The sequence below is a fragment of the Populus euphratica genome, unplaced genomic scaffold (assembly GCF_000495115.2).
Source record: "Populus euphratica unplaced genomic scaffold, PopEup_1.0 scaffold11.1, whole genome shotgun sequence".
Taxonomy (NCBI): domain Eukaryota; kingdom Viridiplantae; phylum Streptophyta; class Magnoliopsida; order Malpighiales; family Salicaceae; genus Populus; species Populus euphratica.
Window position 1 is genome coordinate 1,611,091 of NW_011499878.1, and position 20,028 is coordinate 1,631,118.

A 20,028-nucleotide genomic window follows, 5' to 3' on the forward strand; every position below is an offset into this window, starting at 1 on the left:
TGATAGAGTAACTAAAGATTACAAGGTGATTGTTATTAAAAGTTGGAGCAAAACAAATAGCAAAATTCGTTATCCTTTATCAGTCTTTGTGTACTCATTAAGTACTGATTCTTGGAGATACTGGGGAGATTTGCTACAAAATTACAAGTTATTGAGCAACAATAAATGTTACAATTGTTTGAATGGAGTTTTTTACTGGTTGGGATCAGATTGTTCTGGTGGGAAAACTTATGACGAAGCCATTATTTCTTTTGATATGGCTACTGATTTGATCCAAGATATGCAGCTACCAGACTATGACAAGCCAGCCAGGGAAACTGTTCTTTCAGTATACCATGACTCCCTTGCTTTGCTTACTGTTCATGATATCAAGCATTTTCTTGAGATATGGACGTTGAAGGAGGGATGTTGGACAAAACAATTCACTGTTGGGACTAGTTCATATGGACGGATTTCACCAATTGCGCATTGGAAGAATAGTAAGTTTATCTTTGAATGTGGCCCTTGTAAGAAACTAACCTTATTTGACATTATCACCCAAGAAATAACTGATCTTGGATATATAAAAGATATTCATTCGTGCGAAGGAATTTTCGTTTATCGGGGGAGCCTAGTCTCATTCAAGGATAGAAATGAACACTGGGAAGCTGAAGCGCTAGCATAATAGACTCGCATAAAGCTGAAGAGAGCATCGCATGGTATGAAACAGTTTTTTTATCACTAGAATTTAGAGATTTCAGTTTGAATATGTCGTTGACAGAGATGCAGAGTAATATACCGTTGATCCATGTAACTCAATAGGAGCAGTCATTCTCTGTTTCCTTACATAATAATCAGTTTCTTTGAGTAATGAATAATGTTTTGTATTTTATTGTGCTATTTATATTCTATGATTAATTTGTCTTCCTCTTCTTGAAACGAAATCCCATAAATATAGTTGTGGATTCAACACAAACTAATAAATATCAATGAATGTGAATCAAATTTTCTACTATATTGATGGTGATACCCAAATTTTTGAATGCTGAATTTTGAGATTATCGAAGGAGACTGTGTGCATCATTCAATTCTTTGCTTTCGAGCATCTTGCATATATCGTATTTTGAAAACTGCAGGCATATGGAAGAGGGTTGATGATGATGTTGGTTGCTTGAGAAATCATCTTGCCCATATTGTTGCTTCAGGATGAAGGTAGCCTAAGTTGTAAAAACTTAAGGAGTTGATTGGGTTTTTCAGGTTGTGTCCTGGCTGAAATGTGCAGGCTAGAATTTAGATTTTATCTCTGAACTCGATGTTTCTTATGTTAGAACAAAAGAATCTTTGATGTTTAAGTCAGTAGTCATATCAGTAAAAAAATATATGAACCTCTTACTTGAATCTTTGGTTTTAATTATCCTAGAGTTGCTTGAATGTTTGCCTTATAACTTAAAATATTTATAATTTTTAATCATATCAGCTCACCTCATAAATAAATAAATATTTCATAGTGTATGAAGTTGTAAGTATATTAAAGTAAGTGAAGTTGCAGATGTCCATGGTAAGTAAAGCAAAGCAATCTCGTGGTGAGCGAAGAAAATATATATTATTGATGGAAAAACTGGTTGGTTTGTGACGATCATTGTGTTATTAATTTGGATTAAAAAAAATTAGCAATTTTTTTTATCCAAATAACCCGAATGTTCAACCATATGCTCAGTTAATGTGAAGCAATAAAACTGGTTCTGATCATTCGAAGGAACAATTTTTCGAATGCAAGTGCTATCACATGGTCGATATTGTCCGAGAAATTAAGGATTAATCTAATTTTCTGCATAATATTTGTGACTTCATTTTGTGCCTCTCATTTCAAACTCGGACAAGGTGGAATTCAATTTTTCCGACATTAAGTTTTAATATTTAGAATTGTTAATGTAACAGCCCAGCATCTCACTTCTCTCCTCCATCACTATAGCGAACCCAACACCACCACACCAGCCCAACGCCCTAGCTCTACTACAGTCAGCCACCACGAACTCCAATTGAACTAACACCACCAGGTCTGACTCGTAGACAACACAATCCGGACCAGCAACAGTACCCCCTCTCTGCCTCGCTAGAAAAACAGCTCCAAGCTCACCTGAAATCAGCCACCCTACTTCTCTTGTTCGATTTTAGAGGTCGTGACTACTAGGAGAAGGAGATTAGAGGATGAGGTTTTCAATTTAGGAATTGTGGTGGTTCTCTAGTTAGAATTGAACTTATTCTTATTATACCAATTGCAATTCTTGAGTTGCTTCCTATATCAAGTTTCAATCGCATGGAAGCTCATGTAAATAAGATCATTAACACTAATATATCATTTAATTTCCACTATATCATTGATGAAATTATTTTCTAGAATGTCATGTTTTATATATATACTTGCATACATATATATAGCTAATTAATTATAGATATATATTCTCAAACAATAAAAATGTGAAAATAAAACAAACACGGTTTTTATTGATAAACCAAACTACAAGAAAATAAAGAACAAAACAATACAGAGCGACCCTTGTTCTAACTTCAATCCTCACTAACATCAAGAAACCAAGTTAAACAACCCTAAGAAAGCCAGTACCCAATATGAAGCTAACCCCTATGCTAGCACCCAAAACCAACCCAACTGACAATGAACCAGCAGTAAAACCCGACGAACCCGATTTATTATTAGTCGAAGGAGCCTGCGCAGGACCAGCGGAATCCGAAGGACTCCGGGCATCCGGAGACACAGCCGGTGGAGAACTAGTAGGTTGAGGTGAAGAAGCTGGTGTTATGGGAGAATAAGGAGTAGGAGGGAGGGGTTTTGGTCTCACAGCCATGACAACGATTATCAGTTTCTTACCCTTATTGCAATCATCAGCATTGCCACTAATAAAAAAGAAAGGACCAGAACGATCAAAGATGAAAGTTGAGTCACCATCTGTTAAGGATTTTATAGGGTTCTTGGTGTTGCATGAGTAGTAATCATCTTTGCTTACTATCAAGACTGAATCCGATCCTTTCTTGTACTTGAAAACTGCACCATAAATAAGAGAAATAATTATTTTCTTTAATTCGAAATAATCTTAACATATAATTAGTGAACAACTCGAAGGAATTGAGCTTACAGAGAGTATCATTGACTTGAAACCTGTTTCTTTCAGCCCAGTGACTGTATCTCTCAGAAGGGTTTGTAGCCCAACCATCTCTACCACCAACATAGAATTTATAACCCCGAGAAACCCCAAGAAGAAATCCAAAGACCAGCATCACAAACAAAGAACCAGAAAATCTCTGAGACCCCATTTTCCAACAAGAGAAAAATATACTAGAAACCCCACAGCAAGTTCTCAAGCAGCAACCCAAGTATTGCTAGAGAAAGAATGAGAAAGAACTGATGGGGATTGAGGGTGTCATTGGCGTGAATTATATAGGCAGACTGTGATGATTTTACCGTTGTAAAGCATGAGATCGTTGTTGTTAATGCTTGGCTGGCTATTGAGTCTACGTGTTAATTAATAAATATTGCATGCGTTTCAGAGAAGAAGAAGAAACTGTTATTTTCTTAATTTCATAGCTAGAGAGTGATTACACGTCTCAGCATGCAAGGGACTTAACGGTTATGAGGTTTTGCTTTTCTTAAATTTTCTTTTTCTTTTTCTTTTTCTTTTGCTTTTGCTTTTTACAGAAGAAGAGAACAAGTTTATGGATTGTAGCTTTGTATAATTTTCTGAGCAAAACGGGTTTGGAAGAAGACAGAATTAGTTTTGTTGGGAAATGCATGCATGTGATGATTTAAGAAAAAACAATTTATAATAAATCAATTTATTTTTTTTATTTTCTTAATTAAACTATCTTCTTGAAAAGTATTGAAATTCATTGAATTGGAAGTTTGAAATTTTCCATACATTATCTAAATAATTTTTTTAATCTTTGCAAAAAGGGATTTCTTCGTTTATTCATCAACTAAAAGCTAGCTAGGAGTTACATCTTACAAGGAGTATTGATTTTAGTTAATTATGGGTTTCCAATTATTTATTATTCTTCATATACTAGCTAGCTATGCTCTTCTAATGATTAAAAAAAAACATGAAAAATTAATGATTATTTTTTTCAATTTTCATAAAGCAATTAATTGGCAGGAAAGGGACATTAAGGCTTCCAATAATTAAAATCCCCCTCTTTATTATTGAATTGAATGTGTCATAAATTATCAGATTAAATGATGAAGTCTCACTTATTCTCATATTTGAAAAATTAAAGCTTCCAATAATTAAAATTAAAGCTAGATTAGAGGATGTGCTGAGTGCCTTTTTCTGCAATGTGTGATCAAAAGGCAAGTAAAATAGGAGGTTAGAAGCAAGGGCATCATGGCCATGGGCCCAACTAGTCTGCCTCTTGGAAATCTCCTGCATGAGATGCCTAACACGGGATTTTGTGATTGAAGAGAATTGAAATTTTATGTTATAACTATTCATAATTATGATTTTATCACTATAAAAATTTTCAAGTTGGACTTTATTGAACAATTTAATAGAATTGGGATCAGCTTGGAGAAGTCCAAACCTAGTAGGGACTTGAGAGGGGGCAGAAGCTATAGTTTTAGGGATGTCCTGAAGATCTTGATAAGTTCTAGGGTGTTCAAAACCTTTAAAACTTTTGCATAATAAACTTAAAGAGTGTTTAGGTGGAAGGTGTGGTGGTGTTTTTAAAAAGTATAATTTTTTTAAATTACATACTATATTTTTAAAAAGTAAAAATATATGCTTTTCATTGAAAACAATCACCACTTTTCATCCAGAGATTCCAAATTAAAAGTGTTTAGTTTGGAAATGTGGTGAGTTTTTTTTTAGATATGACCCTTTTAATGTATAACTAACACCTTTAAAAGCTAAACAAACATGTTTTTTATATGGATTCTACTAAAAAAAAATCAAAGCCACCTCTAAACCAAAGCTTGAAACAACTTTAGTTGTGAGAAAGATAATTAATTTCAAAATCTTGATTTTGTTCAATTTTGGTTTTGCTTTTGCTTTCATGAATGAAAAGAAATAGAGATTTGTGGTGAATTTTATATTTGTAATTTAGAAGAGTAAGTTTTATATAAAAAATTAGTAATAATTAAAAAAAATATTTTTGTTAAAATAATAATGAGATAAATTTTTGTATATAAAATAAATAAAAAATAAGTTTCTATTAAAGCATGCTATTTAGTTTTTACAAAACTAAAGTTTGAAATGCAATTAATAAAAAACATAAATTATTTGATAAATAAATAATTTTTTTTATGTGATTGAAAAGAAAAAGTCATCAATTTAATGTGTTTGATATTGAAGTAAAGAGTGTTTAAATAAAAATAATAATATAATATAATATTTTTTTCAAAATAAATGACCAGAAAAAAAAAATCTACAAGCAGGAGTTACCGCAATTTTAATTGAAAAGAGGTTTAGAAGGGGACAAAGTTTTGTTGGAAATGGCTGGTGATCATGATTGAACAACAACAAAAAAAAAAAAAAAAACATTTCATCATTGGAATGAACTTTTTTTTAATTAGAGACTATAATGAACTTTAATTTGTAATTAAACACTAAATTAATGTCAAGAGATGCCTTCTTCTCGGCATTCCACAAGCGCATTGAAAACCCGCTTACTAACATTTTGAAATATTCAGGTGATCGCAGATGGATTGGTATTTGGTATTATATATATATATATATATATACCAATTGTAATATTAAATTATATTATGATATTGAAAATTCAATTACTAATTTTAAAATTTTTCACATGGATATTGATGTTTGCAATTATTGCACCTTTCTTTCCCCGTACATGCAGATCAAAGCTGGAATACAGGTCACCGTAAATCTTGTTTATTGTAATCTTAAAATATTAGTCTAATAGTTCAAAGAAATTTATTTATTTCTTAAAGGGAAATTTGAAATTGTAACATAAGTTACTTTTTAAATTATTTTTTATTTAAAAATATATTAAATTAGTATTTTTTATTTTTAAAATTTATTTTTAATATAAACATATCAAAATAAACAATTAATTTAAATAAAAAATTTAAATTTCAACCAACCTTCATTTAAATATCATGATCGCAAATGAAGGCTTAATATATCGTTTGAATTTAAACCAATAATTATAAGAATTTATTCTTCTAAATGAACTAAATACATTAGGGGATGAGTCATTAAGATCGATGGTTAAAAATGATTAAGAAAAAATTACATTGATTAAGATATAATTTAGTTTTTTTTATTTTTACTCAACATATTTTGAAAAAATTATAATTTAAATCATTAATAAGTGTAAAATAGACTAAACTATACAAAAATTTATAATGTAAATTGTCCAGCTGCTATAAAGTTTAGGATAAAAATTATAATTTTTTAAAATATAAAGAGTAAGTGTAAAACCAACCAAACTATAGGATAGCTAAGATAGCTTTTTCCGGAATTAATTTTAATTCATGAATAAATTAGTTTGAGAATACCGTTCACCTTAAAAAAAAATAAAAAGAAAATTGTTTATTATTCACTTTGCTATGTTACTATGAAATTGTATATTATATAAGAGGATAGGGTATCTTATATACTTAGCGTTTAGTAACATAATTAAAATTATATTTCTTAAAATTTAAATTTTTTATTTAAAATAATTTTTTTGAATTATTTTAATGTACTAATGCTAAAAATAATTTTTTAAAAAAATAAAATAAAAATTATTTTAATATATTTTTAAATATAAAATACTTTAAAAAGCAACAATTATTATAATCTCTGTCTTATTTTTATTTTTTACCGTTTGACAGCTTTGATTAAGAAAATTACTTCTCATGTAGGGGAGATCTTTTCCATGGTAACAGGGTAGGAGTTGCATCTAGCTAAGAGAAACCTAGTAAAGTGCTTTAAATTGTACTTCTTTTTAAGTGTTTTTTAATTTGGTAATGTATTAAATTATTATTTTTAATTTTTTTCACATTAAAATCATCCTAAAGTATTAAAAAATTATTAATTTATTTTTTTTATATTAAATATTTTTTTAAAATACAATTCTAAATGTAAAAACAAGTGGTGGTGATTCTGATGTTCTATTCAAAATAATGTGAATAATTAACTCATGTTATTTATAAATTCTAATTTAAAACTTAATTTTAAGATTTTAAAATATTGTTACGATGATTAAAAAATTATATTCTCTTACTAGACTTTTTATGTTTGAAGAAATGAGATTAAGATTCAAAATCTTCTATTATTTTAATATTAACATAAAAAATATAATATAAGATCATTATTGTTAAAACAACAAAATTTATTCACTCTCCCCATTGTTATCAAATTTAGAAAAACAAAATGAGTATAGTAAAATAGTTATTATAATTGTAAAACTTGATTTATAAATTGACCTAGAGGAGGATCTAAATCAAAAGAATCCACATGAATAAACTTTAAAAAATTTAATAGGATCAAAAATCTATTAAGTCAACGCTTTTTTTTTGCCAAGTTAGTTAATGTTTTTTTTTTTTTTTTTTTTTTTTCAAATCAGCCAGGAGCCGGCTTAACTTGGGCAGCCGGTCCCCGTTTTGCAACTATAATCGGTACAAAAATACCCGACGGCTGGGAGGGGCAAAAAAGTTACATGTTCAGCGACACCGTTCCTCTAAAAGCCGGCCCCTCAAGCACGCATCACCGAATCAAATAGCTGTTGAGTCTGTTTTCTTGATTTCAAAACCAAGAAGACCACAGGCATCAAAAGTACTCATCAGTTCCCACGAACATTGTAAGATCTGCATCAAATTCCTCTCTTTCATGTCATGTCATGTCCCTTCTCACGAGTTTCAAGGCCTTGAAAGAAATCCTTAAACCCTGCTCAAATCTTTCAACAACATCATCATCATCATCATCATCATCATCCTCTTCTTTAACACAGCCATCATTCTCCCAAGAACCAGAACCAGCACTAACCATCTCAAGAAAGCCACCAAAATCCTCTCTTTCAAAGCAACTCCAACGTCTTGGAGAACCTTTTCGTCCTTCATCACAACATAATGACTCACTAAATGCAAGAACTCAACAACCCCAGAATTCACAGGGGCTTAGAAATGAAGCCCAAGTTGTGAAATTTGAAGGTAGGCAGGAAGAAGAGGAGAGGGAGAGGGAGTTTGAGGATCTTGGGAGAACTAAATTGGGTCAGTTTCAGTTTGAACATACTGGACCCTTTGAGCCACTAGTCCTTTCTTTGCTTGGAGAGGTTCCTGTCATACGGGTAATTGATAATTATGCATTTTATGCTTCGAATTGTTTTGACCCAGTTGTTTTTTTCTTCTGTAATTGCAGTTTCTGGGTTCAAGTTTTGTTTTTGTGTTGGAAAGTATGTGTCCTTTTGTTGTTTGAATTAGAAAGTTCACTTTTTTCTATGTTAAGGAGTTGTTTCTTCCTTTAGAAGAATGTTATGTGTAGTGCAATTGTTACAGAATTTGATTAACTTTGGAGAAGAGTAAATTTTGAATTGTAATAGCAAAATTGGATTATAGAAGTTAAGAACACATAAAAAACTTGCTTAATTTACATTAAAGAAACACACACACACAGAGAATAGAGAGTTCTTTAATTTTTGGGAATCTGTGGATGATTTTTTTTCCTGCTAATTTTGATTGCAGGTTCCTGCTTCTATTAACTGCAGGTTGCTTGAACATCAAAGGGAGGGAGTAAAATTTTTATATAAGCTATACCTAGACAACCATGGAGGTGTTCTTGGTGATGACATGTCAGTATATTTGTTGTGTTGAAATATGTGATTTCTTGATAAGTTTTGTATTTCATCTGTGACAGTTTTACTCTCAGATGATTATGCATGACCCATTTTGACAATAATTTACAGGTCTTGTCAGACACTGAAAGTGTTTTCTTGCTTGAGTTGTTTATCACTTGTAGATATTTGACCAACAATAATGGCATTTTCTTGTTAAGCTAATTTTGAGTTTATGCATGTATGGAGTATGCATTTACGAATATACATAGTATTACTTGTATAAATACTCCTGAATTTTCTGGTGGGCTGATATCTGTTGACTTTGTTTTTTGAAAAAATGGATCAGGGGACTCGGCAAGACCATTCAGACAATTGCTTTCCTGGCTGCTATCTTCGGAAAAGATGAAGAATCCGGTGAGTCCATAACATTAAAGGGAAACCAGGTAGGTAAAAAAGGTCCTGTCCTTATAATTTGCCCCACTTCTGTCATCCACAATTGGGAAAGTGAATTCTCTAGATGGGCCAGCTTTAGTGTTTCTCTTTACCATGGGACAAACCGTGATTTGATACTTGAGAAACTAAAAGCAGGTGGAGTTGAGATACTGATTACCAGTTTTGACACGTACAGAATTCATGGCAACATTTTGTCAGAGGTGGATTGGGAGGTTGTGATTGTTGATGAGGCGCATCGGCTTAAAAATGAAAAGTCAAAATTATATCTAGCATGTTTAGAAATTAAAACGAGAAGACGTATTGGTCTCACAGGAACTGTTATGCAGAATAAAATTATGGAGCTTTTTAATCTCCTTGATTGGGTTGCTCCCAGGTCTCTGGGATCAAGAGAACACTTTCGAGAGTTTTATGATGAACCTCTCAAGCATGGCCAAAGGTCAACTGCACCTGAAAGTTTTGTCCGGAAAGCTGATAAGCGCAAAGAGCACCTAGTGTCAGTTCTTCATAAGTACATGCTTAGAAGGACAAAGGAGGAGACCATTGGACATCTTATGATGGGAAAGGAAGACAATGTTGTGTTCTGTTCCATGAGTGAATTGCAAAAGCGGGTTTATAGGAGCATGTTGCAACTGCCAGATATCCAGTGCCTTGTAAATAAGGATCTTCCATGTAGTTGTGGCAGCCCTCTAAAACAGGTGGAATGCTGCAAAAGAATTGTGCCAGATGGAATTATATGGCCCTACCTTCATAGGGATAACCCTGAAGGTTGTGATTCGTGCCCCTATTGCCTTGTTCTTCCTTGCCTTGTGAAACTCCAACAGGTGAAAGGATTTTTCTGTTTTCTATTTCTTGTTTTTTGATGAGTGATCGTTGGAAAGTAGACTTCCTGTCTATTTCCTCATACTCACTTTTGGATCCAACTAACAGATAAGCAATCACCTCGAGCTGATTAAGCCTAACCCTAGGGATGAACCGGATAAACAGAAGAAGGATGCAGAGTTTGCCTCTGCTGTCTTTGGTGCTGATGTAGATTTGGTGGGAGGAAATGCCCAAAGTGAAAATTTCATGGGCTTGAGCGATGTCAAACATTGTGGGAAAATGCAAGCATTAGAAAAGTTAATGTTTTCCTGGGCTTCACGAGGTGACAAAATTCTTCTCTTCAGCTATTCTGTCAGGTAATGCTTCATAACTTTGCAGACCTGCCTGTGGTGCAACTATTTATTTTTCTCGTTATGCTAAATGTTTCTCTCATAGTGACATAATAAATTTGATCAACACATGTTTTTTTCTGTTCAGAAATTCAATATATAAATCTAAGAAAATAAAATTTTTCATCTTGCCCGTTGATGTATATTAATCTGTCATGAAGTGACTGTTTATGATTTTGTAGAATAGCTGTAATAAATGATTTTCATAACTCCTATTGTTCGAGCATCCTGGTTTTACCACTTCTAAAGTTGAACTCTTTTTTTCCAGGATGCTGGACATACTGGAAAAATTTCTGATACGCAAAGGGCATAGCTTCTTGAGACTTGATGGTTCTACTCCAACTAACTTGCGTCAATCTTTGGTTGATGACTTCAACTCTAGTCCAAGCAAGCAGGTAGCTTTCAAGTAAAAAGATGACTATAAAGTTTGTTCCCCAAATTTCTTGCAACTTTAATCTTTTTTTTTTTGCAGGTGTTCCTTATATCAACTCGAGCTGGTGGGCTTGGATTGAATCTTGTCAGCGCAAATCGCGTAGTTATATTTGATCCAAACTGGAATCCTGCCCAAGACTTGCAGGCCCAAGACAGGTCATTTCGTTTTGGACAGAAGCGGCATGTTGTGGTTTTCCGCCTTCTTGCAGCTGGTTCTTTTGAGGAACTTGTTTATTCCCGTCAAGTGTACAAACAGCAGCTGTCAAATATTGCTGTTTCAGGGAAGATAGAAAACCGGTATTTTGAAGGCGTTCAGGTACCCTTTTTTCAATGGAAGGGCTGGTGTGTGGGTCTCGTATTTCCTTGGGGTTTTTCTATTTGTACTGAAAAATTCAGAGTTTCTCCCTTCGTTTTGTTGGGATTTTCAGGATTGCAAAGAATTTCAGGGTGAGCTTTTTGGTATCTGCAATCTGTTCCGTGATCTATCTGATAAGCTTTTTACCAGTGAAATCATTGAACTACATGAGAAACAGGGAAAGGGTGATGGACAATGCTCTACTACAATGCAAGAGTTGCCTGAACTTGGGACCTGTTTCCTTCATCCTGACCAAGCAGCTGTCACAACTTCATCAGCATGTGAAACCAGTGGCAATGGGGATCATGAGAGAGTTACGGGGAAGAAACCTGTTCTTGAAGAGTTAGGTAAGTATATTTGTTTGTATCTTCTTCTACTTATCATTTGTTTTCTTCAGATTTGTTAATATTCTAATGCACCGCATCAATCTATACCTCAAAATGTTGTTATAAAGTTTTACACTTAAATTCACATGTTATTAGATACTACTGCACAATTTAGCAGTCATTTTCATTCAACAGTGATTTTTCTATGAGAATATTTTGGCATAATGATAAAGCTATCTGTAAAAAGGTGCAAGTTTTGCTGCAATTGAGGTAGATGAGAATTTGCTAAGATGGTTTTGTCATAAATGGCCATTGATTCAATTTTTTTAACTGATATAGTTCTTAGATAAGAACTAAAATAAACCGATAAAACAAAAAAATAAACTAGAAGATGGTATGTAAGTGGTGAAGGTAGCCAACCGCGAAAGTTTTGAGTGTTTTGTATCCGGAGAATTTCCTATTTTACTACTAGATAGCTTGCGGATTTTTTAAAGAATGTGCACGTACACATGCATGTGAGAGAGAGAGAGATGGTACAAGCTGTTCAATGCGATATAATTTCCTTGCTGTTCAGGTATTCTTTACACTCATCGGAACGAGGACATTGTCAATATTGGACCTGGAATTAGAAAGAACACAGAAGAAAGCATCCCTGGTAAAGATAGCATAAACGACCCTCCCGTTAAGCGGCGAAGGAAACCAGGTGATGTAGGTGTTAAAAGGAATGATTTGCCATCCAAGGATTGGAAAAAGATCCAATATAGTCTCCTTGCTCAGTTCGTGGGAATGGGGGAGGTTGAATTTAGCAAATGGGTTCTATCAGCAACCCCTTCAGAGAGAGAGAATGTGCTTCGGGACTCCAAGAAGAGGAAGGAGGAGATGCCTGATGGTTGAAAATAGCAAAATAGCTTCGCTTGTAAATTTCTACTCTCTGCATATTTTAGCAATATTGTACAGGTAGATAGATGTAAAGGAAGCAAAAGATGGTGGGAAGTGAAAAGGCATTGTTTCATTTCTGCCCTCTGTATTAGCTGTTAGGTTGCCATCAATTAAATATATTAGAGCATCTCCAACTAAATGAAGAGTTAAATAATAAAAAATATTATTTTAGTTTTTTTATGTTTATTTTACACATTTCAAAAGAAATGATAAATAAAATGTAAAAATGCTTTTTTTAAGAGCATTTTCAATGCAAAATGTTATTTTGAAAAGCTAAGTTAATAAAATAGCATTTTGAATAGTATAAATATAATTTTTTTTATTATATATATACTTCAATGAAAAAAAGCTATTTTTAAAAAGTCAATTATATTAAAATGAAAGAAATAAATGTTTTATTTTTTCTTAATAAATTCAATATTATTTTTTTTATATGGTTATATTTAGTTAGTTTTTTTTTATGGCTCCATTTTATTAGTTTTAGCTCCTTTGAGAGAGATAAACATAACACTTCAAGAGAGGATATTTTAGCATTTTCCTTCAAGGGTGTAAAATAAACATGAAAAGGTTAAAATAATATTTTTTTAATATTTATTTTTTTATTTAACACACCCGATGGAGATGAAACCAACAAAGTAGAGCCATCAAAAAATTAAAACATGTAAAAAAAATAATACATGTAAAAAAAATTAATATAAAACTTATTAAAATAAAATAAAACATTTGATTTTTCCGCTTAAATATAATGAGCTTTTCAAATAATTTTTTTTAATTGAGATATATACGATAAGAAAAGATATATTTATACTACTTAAAATATTATTTTATTAACTTAGCTTTTTAAAATAAGATGCTATTAAAAGTTAAATAATGAGAAATTGGTGGCATTTCTAGCTTCCTTTCAAAGACACTAGATTCAGAAGATATGATTGACTTGTGTTTCAAGAGATTTGTATGAGATTTTGGGATCTTGGGCTGATTTTGAAATTTGTCCAACTGGCAGATGTGATTGTTCATCCAATTTCAACAGAGGAATTGAAGGAAAACCTAACAACCAGATAATTTTAAAAACCTAACAACCAGATAATTTACTTTCTTAAGTTAGGTTTGTTGGACAGGGAACAGCAAGGCAAGAAGGCATGAGAAAGCCAAGCCATCACCATTAGGCACCTTCCATTAGACCAATCATTGGTATGCCGATCAAAATTACACTATACCAGTCATTAGTATGACAAAAAAACAAAAACAGAATTCCTTTAGACACAGCAATGCGTTCATAGACTAGCCAGAAGCATGAGGCATCTATAAACACATCAATATTGTACTACACTATCGACAGCACTTCAACTTGCTCTGGTTTCCGGAGCCCATGACCCATGTCAAGTTGCCACAACTAGAAAGAAATATACCAGCGCAGAGCAGAGGGGTCACACGAGAAGCCTTTCACACAAAGATCAAATATATGCAAGGATGGATTCTGTTTGGACCATTAATGTTGTTCTAGCTTAACACAAGCAGATCTCCAGAAACTGCTCAAAGACAAAATATGCTTGTGGTTTCTCAATTTACACACTTCTATAACAATGACAACTAAGATCTCCGCATCTTGAATCTTGAAACTGGCTTTGAAGGTTGAGAGCTGGATGACTGCAAAGTTCAATAACAATTGGGATCGGTAGATAATGGCTTGTCGTACAGCATTGATATCCAAATAGATCAACAATACCTGTGATGAAATGGCATCTTGTCCTGATGTTGGCAAGTTGTATGTGCGCTCCACAACAGAACCTGTAAAGGCCTGTACAGAAGATGAATGATTGATTAGGGCTACATAACTACTAACTACAGTTCACTTCAACCAACTGGCAAGTTAACTGTGAACAAACCTTGGAACTGTCAAATGCTGGTTTTGAAGCCTGCAGGTGTGTTTGATGGAAAAAACACATTAAGCAATTATGATTAAAAACAATGAAAAGACACTTGATAGGGGGTTATTATGAACCAATTAGTGACACTCATGATCATCCCCCCCCCCCCCCCAACCCCACTCCTCACAAACACGCACACACACATTTTACAAAAGAAAGAAACGTACCTGGGACGAAGTCGCAGCCTGTTGTTGTGAATTTTTGGGAATAATGTCAGCTCTCTCCACAGTGGAACCTATGATAGCCTGCATAGTAAATAGTAAGTAGTGATAATTAGCGAGGTCAGCTAATAATCAAATTGTGTTCATTTTAACTAATCAATGAGACAAAGATTGCAATTGCAAAAGGATACCTTGGAGCTGTCAAATGCTGGTTCTGAAGCCTGCATGCATATTTCAGGGGGAAGGGGGAGACATATTAAGCAGTTCAGATTCAGATACGTAAGCATTATCATGGATCAATTGATGCCCGTCTGCCCAGTGCCAACCAAAAAACATATTAAGAAAGGAAGTCTATACCTGTGATGAAGTCACAGCCTGTTGTCCAGAATTTCTTGAAACAGTTTCAGCACTCTCCGCAATTGAGCATGTGAAAGCCTGCACAGTAAATAGTGTGTAATAACTAGAGATGCCAGCTAATAATCAAATACTATTCCTTTCAACCAATCAACTAGACATGGTTCAGAGGTGCAAAAGCACACCTTGGAACTATTGAATCCTGATTTTGGAGTCTGCATAAGCACCTATGAGAAATAAAATAAAGATGCTTTGTTAAGAAGACTGTATATGCAAAACTGGGAATGCATATTATTGTGGAGACAGCATTTTTGTTGGGACAAACAAATTTCTTTTTTTGTTCCCTCCCAGAAAAATGCTTGCTGAAAAATGTCCATTAACAATATGACATGCAAATTGTTCTAATCCCCCAAGACCGTTGCAACATTAGCCTTGCAATTCTAGCATTTGCACTAGCATAAATCATCTTCCTATCAAACTTTACACAGCAAACATAAAAAGCAAGGTTTCACTGAGAGAGAGCATCCATGACATGTTTCAACATTTATAGAGATGTGAAAAAAAAAGTGGTTTCAATGGAAAAAGGTGTCTCGCCACCTCTTCCTAAAATATTTGAAAACCATAAACTTCAAAACAAGAAGTCAATGGTTGAGAGATTTCTCATGGCGCACCAGAGCCCCATACCCCATATAGAATAATCACAGTTCACATAATACTAACTTACAAGAAAGAAAGAGGAAAGGACTTTATATCTTACATTTGATGTATCAGTAATACTTTGTTGAGGAAGATACTTATTTGATAATGCTTCGGCAGTTGTCTGCTGCAGTGGTTTCCTTATCTGTAATTCATATTAGTCAAGTGATTGAACTACACTCATATTTAGTTAATGAAACATGGCAACAATATCATTGAGTAATTAATTCATCAAAACCAGATACTAACACTTACCTCTGAATGAATCTGATGCGGAAATTGATTGAATTTAGCTTTAGGTTGTGTGTTATCATGGTTTTCACTATTACTTTCTGCTGCATCAGTTTGTTCATCCATATCACTCTCATCATTGTTTTCAGCTGCATCAGGTTGCTCAACAGCACTCTCATCATCATCTTCAGCGTCCGCTTCTTCATCTTCAGCTTCTAGTTCTTCTTTCTCCAGCTCATCCAACCTAGACATTATGCGGGCATATTCATCATCTTCAGATGCAACTTTTTCGTCATTATTCTTGTCATCTGCGTCATGAAAAGAAAAGTTGATATCTCAAATTTAAAATGAATGTGATCTATTGCAAATCATTAAAACAACAGAAGGAAATCTTTTAAACTGTAAGCATAAATACTTGTGTAGATAAATACTTGTGTAGAAAGCATGAGTTCTGTGTGCCAACAGAAAGCAGAAGCAACATCTAACTTGAAAGTTACATGGACCAGACAATAATGATACATCAGTTCCAAGGTGATCCAAGACATGAGAATTTATCTTGTATGCCTAAAAAACTTCAACTTGCATTTGTCACTCCACCAAAACAAAGCTACTGATGAAAAGGTTGAGAGGCAAGAGACTTGCCTGATTTGGAATGTTTTTCCCGAGAATTTTCCTCCACATAATCTTCCCTTATTTCCACAAGACCCTCCTTTTGCACATATTGGGGGAAAAAAAACAATTAACAAGTAGCATAGAAGATATACACATGTTCTAAAAATGGAAGTTAAAATAGCATACAAACCTATGAGTTTGCTCCAAACAGATATTGGTAGAAAATGGAAAAACTGATGATGTTGTAGTGTTTAGAATAAAATGCAAACAAATGCAACACCTGTATCTTTCTTTCAAAAACCAACCATATCAAAAGAACACTTTACAGACTGGCTATCCTAAAGTAAAATATTTTGGAGCGCATTTGTATGGGATGACAATAAAGTATTCAAAATGTTCAGAAAGATCATGTACTGTAAAATCTATTCATGGTTCTTTCAATTACAAGCATGGATTAAGCCTCATAAAAAAATAATCAAATTCTGCAAAACCTACTGCAGCCTCAGAAGCCGTAACATCAAAAAATGAAGCCTCGGCTTTAAGATCTTTCATATTTGCCATAAGAGATTCAATTTGAGAATCCAGAGCTTTCCCTCTCCTTGCCAAAATCTCCACAGTTTGCTTAGCTGTTCTTTCAGCATAATAACCATCTCCTAAAAGAACCTTCACACAAAAATAACACATAACCATCACCTCTAAATTCCCAATTTTCATAAACAAAAAAAAAGGGCTTCCTCTAATCATCTATTTCAACCAAAAATCCCCAAAAAAAATACGAAAGGATTCTCTTCTAACCCTCTGATTCAAGTAAAATCCGCATAAAAATACAAAATTCTCCATTATCTACAAAGCAAAAAAAAAAAAAACAAAGCTTTGCTTACCATGAACTCATTAGTGTGTATCAATCTACCAGGAAAAAACGCAGCTTTCCCAAATGGCACCTATAAAAAAAAACAGTCCCACAACAAAAACATCATTAACTACAAAAGAAACTAAAAGATTGTTCACTCTCTTCCATTTCAAAAAAAGTTCCTCTTCTTTTTTGTTTTTGTAGGGAAAGAAAACAGGAAACTGAAAAGAACCCACACAAAAAACTATTGATTATTAAGTGATTAGTGATACTTACTTACCATAATATCATGATTAAGTTCATCAGGTAATCTAGAGACAAGGTTAATCAGATTGGTGTTTTCAGTAACAAATTCTTTGATACAGTCTAACTCTTTTTGCTTCTCACCAATCTTCTCTTCAACTCGTTTCGCTGCCTTTTGTGCTTCGTTCGCTGGAAACATTGACGCGAATGGCGTCACTGTTCCCTTCCCTCCTGCTGCTGCCCGTTCCATTTTTTTTTAAGAGAAATCAAGCAATAGGGAGAGGGGGAGGGAGGGGAGTTTAAAGGTGAAGGGTTTTGCAGGAGAAAGCGAGCTTGCAACGCTGCGTTTTACTTATGAAAGCAAACCTTTTTTTCCTATTTTTTCCACCGAAATTCTTTTCCATGTTATCAACTTATATATGTAGTAAGGATATTAAAAAAAAATAACTGATTAAACTAAAAAAATAAAAATAAAAATTAAACTGATAAAAAAAAATAAACTGATTAAAAAATAAAAAATTATCGAGTTCAGTTTAATTTTTATTTACAAAAATTTAAACTCATTATACTAAATTAAACCGAACCAATTTAATTGAATCTAAAATAAAATATAAAATAAAATATATTAAACTTAAATACCTTAACTCTACCTTTCTAGTCATTCCCCTTTTCTTTTCTCTTCTCATTTCTAGTTACCCTACTTTTTCTTTTCTATTGCTCCTTCTTTTATGTGCTATTTTTTTTTATATTATTATCTTTGTACTCTCTACTTTAATTTCTAGTAAAAAACTTGGATAAAATCCTTATTTTTTATTTATTAACATATAACTATGCTAATGAGGTTTTAGTATTCAACCTAATAATTTGCTGGATATTATTTGTTAACATGTATATGTGCTAACTTGGATAAATCTTGTGTCTTTGAGAGGTTTTTTAGATCTCAATTTAGGGGTATGAATTCAAAATTTTCAACATGGATTTTATCCAAGTTTTCTCTAATTTAATTGGTTTTGGTTTTTTTGGTTTTTAATACTAAAAAACTGACTCAAATCAAACAAAACTGATTTCATTTGAACCAGTTCTCGGTTCAATTTGGGTTATATTAACAAGAAATACTATTTTTCAATTCAATTAAATTTTTAGGTTAAAATCATACCAAACCAGACCATAAACATCCTTAATATCTAGTTTTAAAATCTAGAATAACTTGACAAGTCGACTTGGTATTCAGTTGATCCAAGATTTGAAAAGGTTGAGGTTCAAGAAAGAAAAAATTAGTTAAATTGATCAAAAACTCGAGTTAATCTAGTAATTTTATTAACTAAAACTTATCCTGATCAAAACTTAACAACAAGCTCATTGTTTATTTAAAAAAATAGTTAAAATAATATTATTTTGATTTTAAAAAAAATAAGTTAAATCTTTCAACATATAGTGTTAGCTTTCTCTTAATTGAATTTTAAAACTATGCTTATATATATTAAAAAATAAAAATAAAAAATCATTAATGTCTTATATTATCATATAGAATTTAAATTTTAGAATATGTTATATAAGATAGTAGTGTAAAAATATTGCTGGATATGTATAAATGAATTTGAAAAAACCTTTAAAATAGACTAAAAACATGCCCCTAAAATAAACTCAACAAGAACATCCATTAGACTTAAGCTTGGTATCTTTAGTCTAAAATACAGCAAAAAAAGCTAATAAGAGTGGGCTCAAGTGTGATAGCTTAGGTTAAACTCTCTAAAAGACATGAGCTCAAGTAAAAAGTTCGAGTCCATACGGGGACGCACCCTATTAATTGCATTCCCAATCTAAGCATGTTGTCATGCTTAGCACATGTGTGACATGCCAATGCCCTTGAGACTTTTTTGAAACTCTATATAATTCCTTAATATTTTATATTAATCAAATATATATTATTTTAATTAGAATAAAACTTAAAATATCACACAATTAAAATTATATTGTAGCACTCCACAAAAAGGTAAGATTTATAGGTTATAAATATATTATGAATCTTTTAAGTCGAAGGTTTACAATCTCTTCATTTTCTATTATATATATATATATATTTAAAATATTTTTTTATAGAATATTATTATACTCTCTCTATAGAAAGTTATTAACTTTATTATTGAAGAGTTCTCATATTCATTAAAGGAGACCTTTTACATATATAATTATCGGTTACCTGACTTACAAGATATCAACTGCTATTTATTTCAACCCTGTAAGTTTTTAATATCAATTAATTAGATATCTTAATTATTGAGAATGAATCAAATTACTTGAACTAAGAGATTAATTAATTATCCAACAAGTCAACTTTATTTTAAATCACCTTAAATTTTTGACTTAACAAATATCATATTAAAATTTTAATAGAAATGAATATATTTAATTTCCAAAGTTGATTTTGAAATTCCAATGCTTAAAAAAAAAAACAAAACAAATTGATTTAGCAA

At 32.4% G+C, this 20,028-nt stretch overlaps 3 protein-coding genes across 6 annotated transcripts; 1 reads left to right on the forward strand and 2 right to left on the reverse strand.

Moving 5' to 3' along the window:
• Positions 1 to 2,456: 2,456 nt before the first annotated feature.
• Positions 2,457 to 3,476, reverse strand: LOC105128886 (early nodulin-like protein 2). Its single transcript, XM_011030732.1, has 2 exons — positions 3,132 to 3,476; positions 2,457 to 3,040 (listed from the first exon to the last, which is right to left on the reverse strand). The coding sequence occupies exons 1-2, from the start codon at positions 3,307 to 3,309 to the stop codon at positions 2,577 to 2,579; spliced, it is 642 nt and encodes a 213-aa protein (XP_011029034.1). The 5' UTR covers positions 3,310 to 3,476; the 3' UTR covers positions 2,457 to 2,576.
• A 4,169-nt stretch (positions 3,477 to 7,645) lies between these two features.
• On the forward strand, positions 7,646 to 12,601 carry SWI2 (switch 2). Its single transcript, XM_011030733.1, has 8 exons — positions 7,646 to 8,280; positions 8,675 to 8,781; positions 9,113 to 10,040; positions 10,147 to 10,394; positions 10,696 to 10,822; positions 10,900 to 11,175; positions 11,288 to 11,561; positions 12,115 to 12,601. The coding sequence occupies exons 1-8, from the start codon at positions 7,834 to 7,836 to the stop codon at positions 12,432 to 12,434; spliced, it is 2,727 nt and encodes a 908-aa protein (XP_011029035.1). The 5' UTR covers positions 7,646 to 7,833; the 3' UTR covers positions 12,435 to 12,601.
• Positions 12,602 to 13,619: 1,018 nt separating this feature from the next.
• LOC105128888 (Prefoldin chaperone subunit family protein) lies at positions 13,620 to 17,934 on the reverse strand. Of its 4 annotated transcripts, XM_011030735.1 has the most exons (14): positions 17,592 to 17,934; positions 17,343 to 17,402; positions 16,957 to 17,124; positions 16,492 to 16,558; positions 15,971 to 16,157; positions 15,874 to 15,940; positions 15,680 to 15,763; positions 15,108 to 15,149; positions 14,926 to 15,003; positions 14,760 to 14,789; positions 14,575 to 14,652; positions 14,366 to 14,395; positions 14,206 to 14,277; positions 13,620 to 14,126 (listed from the first exon to the last, which is right to left on the reverse strand). In XM_011030735.1, the coding sequence occupies exons 1-14, from the start codon at positions 17,802 to 17,804 to the stop codon at positions 14,070 to 14,072; spliced, it is 1,233 nt and encodes a 410-aa protein (XP_011029037.1). In that variant the 5' UTR covers positions 17,805 to 17,934; the 3' UTR covers positions 13,620 to 14,069. The 4 variants fall into 4 exon arrangements, with proteins under 4 accessions (XP_011029037.1, XP_011029036.1, XP_011029038.1 ...); XM_011030734.1 differs by having other exon boundaries at positions 15,874 to 16,157; XM_011030736.1 differs by lacking the exon at positions 14,575 to 14,652 and having other exon boundaries at positions 15,874 to 16,157.
• Positions 17,935 to 20,028: the final 2,094 nt, after the last annotated feature.